General features: G+C 61.0%; 1 protein-coding gene across 1 annotated transcript in view; it reads right to left on the bottom strand.

Moving 5' to 3' along the window:
- LOC115639909 (SCO-spondin-like) overlaps positions 1 to 12,133 on the bottom strand; it is a gene marked incomplete at both ends in the record, with an annotated part of 89,161 nt that overhangs the window by 50,507 nt on the left and 26,521 nt on the right. The window contains 10 exon segments of the mRNA XM_030542835.1: positions 244 to 364; positions 467 to 524; positions 1,894 to 1,933; positions 4,130 to 4,405; positions 4,672 to 4,990; positions 7,111 to 7,252; positions 8,962 to 9,089; positions 10,517 to 10,735; positions 10,999 to 11,118; positions 12,068 to 12,122. Coding sequence (XP_030398695.1) covers positions 244 to 364; positions 467 to 524; positions 1,894 to 1,933; positions 4,130 to 4,405; positions 4,672 to 4,990; positions 7,111 to 7,252; positions 8,962 to 9,089; positions 10,517 to 10,735; positions 10,999 to 11,118; positions 12,068 to 12,122 — 1,478 coding nt within the window.

The following is a 12,133-nucleotide window of genomic DNA, read 5'->3' as shown; positions in this document are numbered from 1 at the left end:
CCCCTGGCCGGAGGGGCCTTGCCCCCATTTCCGCCCCTGTGCCCTGGCTGGAGGGGCCCTCCCCCCATTCCCACCGCCGTGCCCCGGCCGGAGGGGCCCTCCCCCTGTTCCCGCCCCTGCGCCCTGGCCGGAGGGGCCCTCCCCGCATTCCTGTCCCCATCCCATGGCCAGAGGGTCCCTCCCCCTGTTCCCGTCCCCATGCCCCGGCCGGAGGGGCTGGTCACGCCGCAGGGGGCTGCTCACATGTTGGGCACCGTGTTGAGGCGCCCGGCGTCCGGGGGGTTGCTGTCCCGGTGGGAGGAGGCGCCCAGCTGCTGGTAGCGGATCCTGCCATCGCCCAGGCCCAGCGGCTCGCTGCAGGGACCTGCAGGAGATGGGGCAGCTCAGAGCGGCCGTGCCCCCCCGCACCCCTCCCCCGCGGCGGGTAACCCCGGGAGGGCCCCCAATGGCGGGGGGAGGGCAGTACCTGTGGGGGTGGGGAGGACGTCTCCAGGGAACAGCCAGTCCTCTGTGCCGTTAGACACCTGCACCATCGGGGAAAGAGCCGTTAGCCCTCCTGCCACCGGCCGCCCCGCCGCCTCTCCCCCAGTCTGGCAGGTCAGGTACCATCTGTGACCCACCCGCACCCCATGGCACCATCGACAGCCCCTCCCCCACCCCTGCAGCCAGCCGCTCCCCTCCCCACCCCCTCCAGCCTTTCATTTCCCCTTCCCCACCCCTGCAGCCAGCCGCTCCCCTCCCCACCCCTCCAGCCATTCATTTCCCACTCCACCACCAACCGCTCCCCTCCCCACCCCCGCCAGCCATTCATTTCCCCTTCCCCACCCCTGCAGCCAGCCGTTCCCCTCCCCACCCCTCCAGCCATTCATTTCCCCCTCCCCCACTGCCAGCCGCTCCCCTACCCACCCCCTCCAGCCTTTCATTTCCCCCTCCCCCACCCCTGCAGCCAGCCGCTCCCCTCCCCACCCCTCCAGCCATTCATTTCTCCCTCCCCCACCCCTGCAGCCAGCCGCTCCCCTCCCCACCCCCGCCAGCCATTCATTTCCCCTTCCCCACCCCTGCAGCCAGCCGTTCCCCTCCCCACCCCTCCAGCCATTCATTTCTCCCTCCCCCACCCCTGCAGCCATTCATTCCCCCTCCCCCACTGCCAGCCGCTCCCCTGCCCACCCCCTCCAGCCATTCATTTCCCTCTCCCCCACCCCTGCAGCCAGCCGCTCCCCTCCCCTCTCCACCCCCTCCAGCCATTCATTTCCCCTTCCCCCACCCCTGCAGCCTGCCGCTCCCCTCCCCACCCCCTCCAGCCATTCATTTCCCCTTCCCCCACCCCTGCAGCCAGGCACTCCCCTGCCCACCCCCTCCAGCCATTCATTTCCCCTTCCCCCACCCCTGCAGCCAGGCACTCCCCTGCCCACCCCCTCCAGCCTTTCAATTTCCCCTTCCCCCACCCCTGCAGCCAGCCGCTCCCCTCCCCACCCCCTCCAGCCATTCATTTCCCCTTCCCCACCCTGCAGCCAGCCGCTCCCCTCCCCACCCCCTCCAGCCATTCATTTCTCCCTCCCCACCGCCAGCCGCTCCCCTCCCCACCCCCTCCAGCCATTCATTTCCCCTTCCCCCACCCCTGCAGCCAGCCGCTCCCCTGCCCACCCCCTCCAGCCATTAATTTCCCCGTCCTGCACCCCTGCAGCCAGCAACTCCCCTTCCCACCCCCTCCAGCCATTCATTTCCCCCTCCCCCACCCCTGCAGCCAGCCGCTCCCCTCCTCACAGGGGTCCCTCCCTGGGTGGCAGCCCAGCCAGGCAGGCTGGGGGGGCGGGGGACGTGGGGACAGCCATTAACGCACTAACAGGGCAGCTGGGAGACTCCCCTCCCTTCCCCCGCTGCAGGCTCTCTCACCTCCTTGGCGGGTGACGAGGTCTGCCTGGGGGCCCAGCTGCTGAGAGAATCAGAGCAAAGGGGTGAATTAGTGGTGCCCCCACAGAAAGCTGCCTCCCGGGGGCTCCAGTCCGAGGGCATGGGGCAGCCCCTCTCCACCGGCCGGGGGGAACCCCCAGCCCAGGCCTGCCGCTCAGCTCTGCCATGCTGGGGAGTGATTCAGGCCAAGGCTCCTAGGAGAGGAAGCGCCCCGCAGAGCCAGGGGTGCACAGGCAACACGCCCCTGCTGGCCAGCGGGGCCTGGGGAACGGTAGATACACCAGGGCTGTGGGGGGCTGGGTCCCTGGCTGGGTGTGACAAAGTGGGACTGTTCTTAAAGTTTCCTCTGAACACTGTGGGGGTGCCTGAGTTTCCCCCATGCAGTTCTTAAGTCTCTAGGCGGTGGTGAGTGTACATAAATGGCCGACACTCTGTCACGTGGCAACTAATGGCCTGGGTCCTCCCCCCTGCAAGGGGATGCTAACAGTGTTGGAGAAGCCCAGAAAAGGACAACGCCTGGAAAAGGCCGAAGTCCAGAGGAGCAGGGGCTGGAGGGTGAGTCAATTTGGGGCTGGCTGAGGACGAGGAGTGAAGTGCAGACGTGGGGGTCTGGCTCACTGCCCCCCAGAATGGACCCGGCCGAGGGGTCCGGTTCGCTGTACCTACAAGCTCTGTTTTAGACCCTGTTCCTGTCATCGAATAAACCTCTGTTTTACTGGCTGGCTGAGAGTCACGTCTGACTGCAAAGTGGGGATGCAGGACCCTGTGGCCCCCCCAGGACCCCGCTGGGGTGGACTCGCTGTGGGAAGCGCACGGAGGGGCAGAGGATGCTGAATGCTCCAAGGAGAGACCCAGGAGGTGAAGCCGTGTGAGCTTCTTGCCCTGGAGACAGTCTGCTCAGAGGAGACTTCCCCAGAGTCCTGTCTGGCTTTGCAGGGAGCAGTTCCAGAGCATCATAAGAACATAAGAACGGCCACACTGGGTCAGACGAAAGGTCCATCTAGCCCAGTATCTGTCTACTGACACTGGCCAATGCCAGGTGCCCCAGAGGGAGTGAAGCTGACAGGTTATGATCAAGTGATCTCTCTCCTGCCATCCATCTCCACCCTCTGACAAACAGAGGCTGGGGGCACCATTCCTTACCCAGCCTGGCTAATAGCCGTTTATGGACTTAACCTCCATGAATTTATCCAGTTCTCTTTTAAACGCTGTTATAGTCCTAGCCTTCACAACCTCCTCAGGTAAGGAGTTCCACAAGCTGACTGTGCGCTGCGTGAAGAAGAACTTCCTTTTATTTGTTTTAAACCTGTTGCCTATTAATTTCATTTGGTGGCCCCTAGCTCTTGTATTATGGGAATAAGTGAATAACTTTTCCTTATCCACTTTCTCCACATCACTCATGATTTTATATCCTCTGTCATATCTCCCCTTAGTCTCCCCTTTTCCAAGCTGAAAAGTCCTAACCTCTTTAATCTCTCCTCATATGGGACCCTCTCCAAACCCCTAATCAATTTAGTTGCCCTTCTCTGAACCTTTTCTAGTGCTAGAATATCTTTTTTGAAGTGAGGAGACCACATCTGTATGCAGTTTTCGAGATGTGGGTGTACCATGGATTTATATAAGGGCAATAATATTTTCTCAGTCTTATTCTCTATCCCCTTTTTAATGATTCCTAACATCCTGTTTGCTTTTTTGACCACCTCTGCACACTGCATGGGCATCTTCAGAGAACTATCCACAATGACGCCAAGATCTTTTTCCTGACTCGTTGTAGCTAAATTAGCCCCCATCATATTGTATGTATAGTTGGGGTTATTTTTTCCAATGTGCATTACTTTACTTTTACCCACATTACATTTCATTTACCATTTTATTACCCAATCACTTAGTTTTGTGAGATCTTTTTGAAGTTCTTCACACTGTGCTTTGGTCTTAACTATCTTGAGCAGTTCAGCATCGCCCAGGGACTCCGTGACAGTGGGATATTGGGATGGACCTAGCTGGGGAATCTCCTCCCAGTGGCAGGACTGGGGCCCCACGGCTCAGGTCCAGGCCTGGGGACAGGCGGCAGGGTTCGCTCCTACGCTGACCCCAGGATGGGCCGCCCAGACTTGCCCCTCGCTGTACACCCGCCAGCTGTCTCTGCGACACATTCCTGTCTCCGACAGGCCTCGCCACAGGAGCCCAGGCAAACCCCCACCTCTGCCCCATGCGGTACCTGGCTGTGCTGGCAGGGGGCACCGTGCTCCCGCGCAGGGCGCCGCAGCCGGCCTCGTCGGTGCCGTCCGGACAGTCGCTGACGCCGTCACACCGCCGGGAGGCGTCGATGCAGCCGACAGACAGTGCGCAGTGGAAGTGGGAGAGGGGGCAGCGCCAGGGGGCGGAGGGCCCCACAGACGGGGCTGTCCCTGCGAGGGGGCACAGAGCCGGGGCTGGTAAGCGGCCGAGCAATGCTGGGAGGAGGGAGCTCTCTGGGCAGGCATGGGAGCAGAGGCTGCACAAGCCAGCCCAGCTCAGCCTTTCCCAGGCTCCAGGCCAAGGCCCAGGGGGACATTTCCTGTGTCTGGCAGCCCTACCCCGGGCCCTCCCACTCTAGCATGTGGCTGCAGCTGCAAGCGCCTGGTCTTTGCTCTTTGCTCTGCCACCATGGATAGGCAGCCCCCTCTGGGCTGGGAGGCGGCCTGATCGGACGGGACTGACCCCCCAGACCTGAGCTGCAGCTGCCCCAGGGGTGGTTTGCAAAGCTTGCTCCCCCAGCACTAAGCTGCTGCCCCCTCTGGGGAGGCCCACGGGTTAGGGTTAGGGTTGAACAGCCACACAGCCACTGCCCAGCCAGCAAGGGACAGGCCGAGACCCCGGGACACTCCCTGAGCCCCGCAGGGTTGGCCCCGGCACTGCCCCCAGGCTGGATCCTGCCGCTCACCACAGCGCAGCTCGTCCGAGAAGTCTCCACAATCATCGACTCCGTTGCACACGGTGCCGTGGGGCCCAGCGGGGACACAGCGTCCGTTGCGGCACTGGAACTCCCCGGTTCGGCAGGGCCTCCGGCCCGGCGGTGTGGTCGGTGCCCCAGGGGTCACTGGGGGGCAGGGAGGAGAGAAAAGCAAGTATGGGGGGTGTGACGTTATTGATATAAACTGGGACCATATAGAACATGGTTTGCAACCAAGGTCCTGTAGTGGCACCAAATCTTATGTAAAGGGGGTCATGTAAGGTGTCTAAGACCAAGTTATAAGTTGCTGGTTATGATTATGCTGTCTGTATGTCTGTATCATTTTGTAGTTGAAGTTATAAGTACTGGCTCTATACTGTCTGTATTTCAAACTTGTGCTGTGTTATTGGGAAAGATCCCAGACAAGTGGGTGTTAGCTCTGCTTAGCCTGCCTGATGGCCCATTAAGGACCATCAGCTACACAATTGACCCATTAAGAGGAGGCAGATACGCCTTGTAACTCAGCAGGGTGTGCGGAAACTGGCCCATGTGACTGCAGACTCCATTTTGCTGTAACTTTCCACAGTAAGAACAAAGAAGTGTTCTTACACTTGGAAAAGCCTATATAAGGCTGATGCCTCATCTCCATCTTGTCTTCAGTCCTGCTTCCTACCTCTGGAGGGACTTTGCTACAAACTGAAGCTCTGCACAAAGGACTGAATGACCCATCCCAGCGGGGGATGTTCCAGAGACTTGATTTGAACCTGCAGTTTACTCCATCACTACTACAAGCCTGAACTAAGAACTTTGCCATCACTGTATGTAATTGATTCCATTTAACCAATTCTAGCTCTCATCTCTACCTTTTTCCCTTTATGAATAAACCTTTAGATTTTAGATTCTAAAGGATTGGCAACAGTGTGATTTGTGGGTAAGATCTGATGTGTATATTGACCTGGGTCTGGGGCTTGGTCCTTTGGGATCGAGAGAACCTTTTTCTTTTACTGGGGTGTTGGTTTTCGTAACCATTCATCCCCAGGACGGGTGGCACTGGTGGTGACACGGGGAGACTGGAGTGTCTAAGGAAATTGCTTGTGTGACTTGTGGTTAGCCAGTGGGGTGAGACCAAAGTCCTTTTTGTCTGGCTGGTTTGGTTTGCCTTAGAGGTGGAAAGACCCCAGCCTTGGGCTGTAACTGCCCTGTTTGAGCAATTGGTCCTGAATTGGCACTCTCAGTTGGGTCCCGCCAGAACCGCATTGTCATGGGGGGGAATGAGGCAATTCCGGGTCAGTCCCTGGAGATGCCCCCGTCCTGAGAAACCAGACTCCAACCCCAGGGGGCACCCTCATCGAATCTGCCCCTTGCCCCTCCACCTTCCCCTGCCTCTCTCCAGACCCCCTGTGACAGAGTGTGGGGGTTTCTTGTTTTTTTTCTGTGTTTTCCAGGGGGTGGCATGCAGAGGGAGGAGGACTCAGTTTCCCTGGGTGTTATGGGTTTAACAAGGGGAGGAGGGAGGGAGTTTGTTGTTCCAGAGGACAGGAGAGGGAACTTGGGACCCCAGTCAATGGCCGGGAGGATGGAGACCCCAGCGACTGGGGACCTGGTGATCCGGAGACCCGGCTCAGGAGTCGCAGCCGGTTCTGGCCAGTGGGAGGACAATGGGCTGCGGGGAGAGGACCCCGGTGACCTGACCAGCCGGTTCCAGCCAGAGGGGCCAGAGGACAGAAGAGGGGAGAGGAGACCCAGGCAACCCTGTTTCCCTGGAGAGAAGACAATGGACAGAGGGGGCTTGCGGCCGGGGATACCGGGGGCCCAGCTGGGAAGTAGGGGGGCTCTGGGCTGGAGAGGGGGAGCAGGCAGAGTCCACCTGGCTGCAGGGGGACTGGGATGCGCGGGGCTGAGGGAGCCAGACCTGAGGCCCTGAGAGTTTCCTGTGCTGGGTTCAGCTCTCAATAAACCCTCCTGTGTTACGCTGGCTGAGAGTCACTCCGGGCTAGAGAACAGGAGGCATCAACCCCTTCTGGGGTGGAGGCCCAGGGACTCCAGAGCGAGGGGACTCCCTGAGGGGGCCCACGGCACAGACAGACGTGCTGAGGCTCAGAGAGGTGCGGCTCCAGGAGGTGGAAGGGCCTGACCCCGAGAGAGCGTGGACCCCCGAGAAGGGCTGCCGCACTGAAGGGGCACCCCCCATGGACTGCACGGGGCCACAAGTGGGCACGATCTGTGAGTCCGTGACAGCACCCCCGGGAGGGGCCAGCGTGTGGTACCTCTCTCGCAGCCCAGCAGCTCCGCGCGCAGAAAGATCCCGTTGTGGAAGTCGTGGGGGAGGATGCGGACGTGCCGGGCACGGACCATGCGCTGGAAAGTCCTCACCACCGGCGTGGAGTCATCGGCGTTCCCCAGGAACAGCTGCAGGGGGAGCGATCGGCCGGCTCAGCCCCATATGCCGCACAGACGCCACAAACATGCACATGCCCCGAACATGCACGCACACACACACATCCTGAACACCTCCCAACACACACACACATGCACGCCCCAAACATACACACTCCGAATACCTCCCAACACACGCACACGCTCTGAACACACACACATGCTCCAAACACCTCCCAAGACATGCACACACACACGCTCCAAACACACACACACATACGTCCCAAACACTTGCAAACATACACCCAGAACACACAACCCTAAACACAGCACACACCCCAAACATACATACACACCCCAAAAACATACACACACGTGGAGAAAGTTCAAAGAAGAGCAACAAAAATGATGAAAGTTCTAGAAAACATGAGCTATGAGGGAAGATATAAAATATTGGGTTTGTTTAGTCTGGGAAGAGAAGACTGAGAGGGGACATGAGAACAGTTTTCAAGTACATAAAAGGTTGTTACAAGGAGGAGGGAGAAAAAATGTTCTTCTTAACCTCTGAGGACAGGACAAGAAGCAATGGGCTTAAATTGCAGCAAGGGAGGTTTAGGTTGGACATTAGGAAAAACCTCCTACCTGTCAGGGTGGTTAAGCACGGGAATAAATTGCCTAGGGAGGTTGTGGAGTCTCCATCACTGGGAATTTTTAGGAGCGGGATGGACAAACCCCTGTCAGGGACAGTCTGGGTAATACTTGGTCCTGCCGTGAGTGCAGGGGGCTGGACTAGATGACCTCTGGAGTCCCTTCCAGCCCTATGATTCTATGATATGCGCCCCCCCAAACACACACATATGCGCACACCCCAAGCATGTGCACACACACAAAGATACACGCATGCACAGAAGTTCCTGCATATCCAAATGCTCACACAGCCACAGCCTCACATACACCCCCAGGGGAGCAGACCCCTGGAATGAAGTGGGATTTTTCCAGAATATTTTGTATGCATATTGTGTGTGCCTCAGTTTCTCCTATGCGCTGCAGGTGGTGGCGAGGGAGTGTTTTCTTTGCAGAAAAATCCAGAGATCCATGTGGGGCCCAGCTATTTATTACCTAGCTACGGAGGAGCAAAGAGGAGTCAGGAGGAGACCGGGCAGCCCTGTTTGTCCAGGGAGGAGAGGAACAAAGACCGAGGAGTAGGGGGGTGACAACCTGTGGGTCATGGGCGGCTGGAGACACACTTCTGGACTGGGGTGGGGGGGACTCCACCGAGGGGTCTGAGCCCACGGGCGCTCTGGACACACCTCGCTGGCCCCTGCTGTAACTTTCCCCTTCTCTGTGCTAACCATGGACGGTCTCCGTGGGTCCAGACGTCTAATAACCCTCCTGCTCCTGCCCCGCTGCCAGAGGCACTGAGTCTGAAGAGGTCGGGTCGTTGCTCCCTGTGGGGTGTGCGCCTCCCAGGGGTGAGATTCGAATGGGCTCGCTGCGGGGGTTCATGGCGGGAAGCGAGGACTGAAGGCTCAGAGGTGCGGCCCCAGGAGGCGGGGTGGGGGTCGAGGCTTACGCCAGTGAAGGAGCGTGACCCTAAGGGGGCAACACTCTAACAGGGTCCTCCCAGGCACCGCTCCAGAGCCCCGGGGGAGCCCTGGGCCGGTGGAGCTGTGACAGCCCCCAAACCAACTTCCCCCCGGACGCCTCCGCACGGCTGCTGGGGGGCTTGGTCAGGAAGGTACCTTGGGCTCCGGCTGGGCGTCCGCAGAGACCTCCCGGTATGCATGCCACCTCAGCCCGTCCATGCTGAACTGCAGGAGGAAGCTGGTAACGAAGGCGTCCGAGGAGCCTGCCCCCTGCACCACCACCCCTGGGGGATGAGAACACAGCACAGCTCAGGGCCCCTGCAGGGACACGGGGCTCTCCGGGGTACGGGCTGGGGAGACCCAGGAATCAGCACCAGCCTGTGAGCTGAGAGCTGCCCCTTGGCAGCAGGGCTATGGGAGGGTTGGGTCTGATGCCAGCCCGGTTGGGCCTGGCACCCCGGCTGCACAGCGCCATACGATCGTCCCCAGCCCGCTCACCTGGAGAGCAGGACCCAGTGCTGTCAGCCCGGAACTGGCCTGCCGAATGGCTCAGCCTCTTGTCCAGTGGCAGGGAGTCCCACAGCCAACAGCCAAGGGCTGAGGATGATGCCCCGGCTCGGTGACCCATGTCTTCCTAGGGATATAGGTGGCCCAGGCAGTAACCGGGTCCTGGACTGCTGAGGGCTCTGAAGAGGCCCTGCACTTTGCCCAGCCCAGGGTATGGAGAGCCAGGGCAGGGCACCGAGCAGCGGGGGATGTGTAGTAGGCAGCCTGGCACCACTCCCCAGCACTGCCCTAGGGCTCTGGGGTCTCCTGCGCTTCCCGGAAGCCGAGCATATAAGCACATAAGAGTAGCCAGATTGGGTCAGACCAAAGGTCCGTCCAGCCCAGTGTCCTGTTGTGACCAAGTGGGGTGTTCTGGCTGTGTTCTGTGAATGCTGAGTGGGGCGCATTGACCTGGGAAGGTGGCAGGGGAGTTGTGCTGGGACTGCTGGCACTGGCGAAGGGAGGATACCTGAGCATGTCACCTGAGAACCAGGAGGGGGGTTGAAGGCCAGGTGACACCTCTGCCAGGGAATCTGGACAAAGGCTGGGGGAGGAGCCGGGGGGAGGCTTAGTGAGAGACTGGAGCGTTTTTCAGTTTGAAGCTGGCTGGGGCCCCCAGATGGACCTAACTAAGTGGGGTCCTGTTGTCTGTACCGGCAAGACCTGTGCTGGACTGTGTTCCTCTCATCCAAATAAACCTCCGTGTTACTGGCTGGCTGAGAGTCACGTCTGACTGCCAAGTGGGGGTGCAGGACCCTCTGGCTTCCCCAGGACCCCGCCTGGGTGGACTCGCTGTGGGAAGCGCACGGAGGGGCAGAGGATGCTGAATGCTCCAAGGGAGAGGAGGCTCCCCAAAGTCCTGACTGGCTTTGTGGGGAGCAGTTCCAGAGCATCACCCGGGGACTCCGTGACACCTGTCTACCAACAGTGGCCAATGCCAGGTGCCCCAGAGGGAGTGAACCTAACAGGTAATGATCAAGTGATCTCTCTCCTGCCAGCCGTCTCCACCCTCTGACAAACAGAGGCTGGGGGCACCATTCCTTACCCAGCCTGGCTAATAGCCATTTATGGACTTAATCACCATGAATTTATCCAGAGGCCTTTTTCTCTCTCACTGCTTCTTTTCCATGGCTTTACACCCCGCGATGCCAGGCCAGGCACCTACCTGTGAGGTTCCTGGGCTCCAGCAGATCCACCTGCAGGTAGGGCGGCTTGGAGAGCAGCTCGTGGTACACCTCTGCCTGGGGCCCCCAGCCCTGCAGGTCCGAGCCCGGGAGCACGTGGTTGAGGCGCCCCGCATGGGCAGGGTTCTCCGGCTGCTGGGAGGAGGCTGTGAAGCAGCTGGCTGGCAAGGAGGCCAGGCCCAAGGGGCCATAGCACCGGTCTGCAGACAGGACAGAGACGGGGGTCACGGGCGCTGCTGTGCACGGAGGGGGGCAGAGACAGAGGCAGGCGGCTGGGACTGGCCAAGGTACCCAAGGGAGCTGAGCCGGGTGGAGGAGCTTGGCAGCAGAGCCCGACTCAGGAGATGCCCCTGCCCTGTGCTGGGAGTCAGAGCCTGACCCGGCCCCGTTGAGTCCACCTCAGAGACCCCTGTCTGAGTGACACCCACCCCCGCCCGTGGGGGCCCGTGGAGCCAGGACTTACCTCCAAGAGGGGGCAGCGGGAAGGTGATGAGCGGAGGGCTGGTGGAGGCAGCTGGGCTGGCCAGGGTGGTGCCCGGGGGCCCAGTCGGTGGTACAGCAGGCGCGCTGGTCCTGTTCTCACCTGAGAGGGGCGACAGGATTTCTGCCTTGGTCCCTTCCACTCTGGGCCACACACACCACAGCTCCCGCCCAGGATATCCACACACAGCCCTGGGGACAGGAGTCCCCCATGTACCTCCCTTCCCCCTTGGGGGGCCAGGCTCGCTGCTGCCTTCGATCCCAGGGGAAAGGGGCAGCACATCTCAGGGGAGCCCAGGGGGCTGCAGAATCCGCTCCGCGGCCTCCCCCACGCTGGGGACAGCACAGGCTACTGGGGGGTTGCGGGTTAGGTCTGAGAGGCATCGGCGGGGGGGCGTGCCAGGTAGGGATGCAGGGGGGGCGCCAGGACTGGCTGGGGCATGTCTTGTGAAAGTCCCTCCCTTCCTGCCCCCCAATGCCATGCAGCCATGGGCCTCATGACCCCTCCCTGCACCTCCCCCAGCGCCATGGCCCAAGCATGGCAGCACTGCCCCCTTGCCCCCCCAGCACCATGGAGCCACAGGCCCCACCCCCTCAGGCCTCCCACCAGCGCCATGGAGCCACAGGCCCCACAACCCGTCCCCCCCAGCACCATGGAGCCATGGGCCCCACGACCCCCCCGGCACCTCTCCCAGCGCCATGGCCCAAGCATGGCAGCACTGCCCCCTTGCCCCCCCAGCACCATGGAGCCACAGGCCCCACCCCCTCAGGCCTCCCACCAGCACCATGGAGCCACAGGCCCCACAACCCCTCCCCCCCAGTACTATGGAGCCATGGGCCCCACGACCCCCCCGGCACCTCCCCCAGCACCATGGCCTAAGCATGGCAGCACTGCCCCCTTGCCACCCCAGTACCATGGAGCCCCAGGCCCCACCCCCCCCAGGCCTCCCCCCAGCGCCATGAAGCCACAGGCCCCACAACCCCTCCCCCCCAGCACCATGGAGCCATGGGCCCCATGACCCTCCCGGACCCCCTCCCAGCGCAGGACTCACCCACTTCAGCGCAGTAGCAGCAGGCCTCACCCCTGCCCTCCACCAGCGCCCGCCCCTGTGGGGAGA

This window comes from Gopherus evgoodei, unplaced genomic scaffold (genome assembly GCF_007399415.2).
Source record: "Gopherus evgoodei ecotype Sinaloan lineage unplaced genomic scaffold, rGopEvg1_v1.p scaffold_148_arrow_ctg1, whole genome shotgun sequence".
Taxonomy (NCBI): domain Eukaryota; kingdom Metazoa; phylum Chordata; order Testudines; family Testudinidae; genus Gopherus; species Gopherus evgoodei.
The sequence above is the reverse complement of the archived record's forward strand: the minus strand, read 5'-3'. Positions and strand labels throughout refer to the sequence as shown.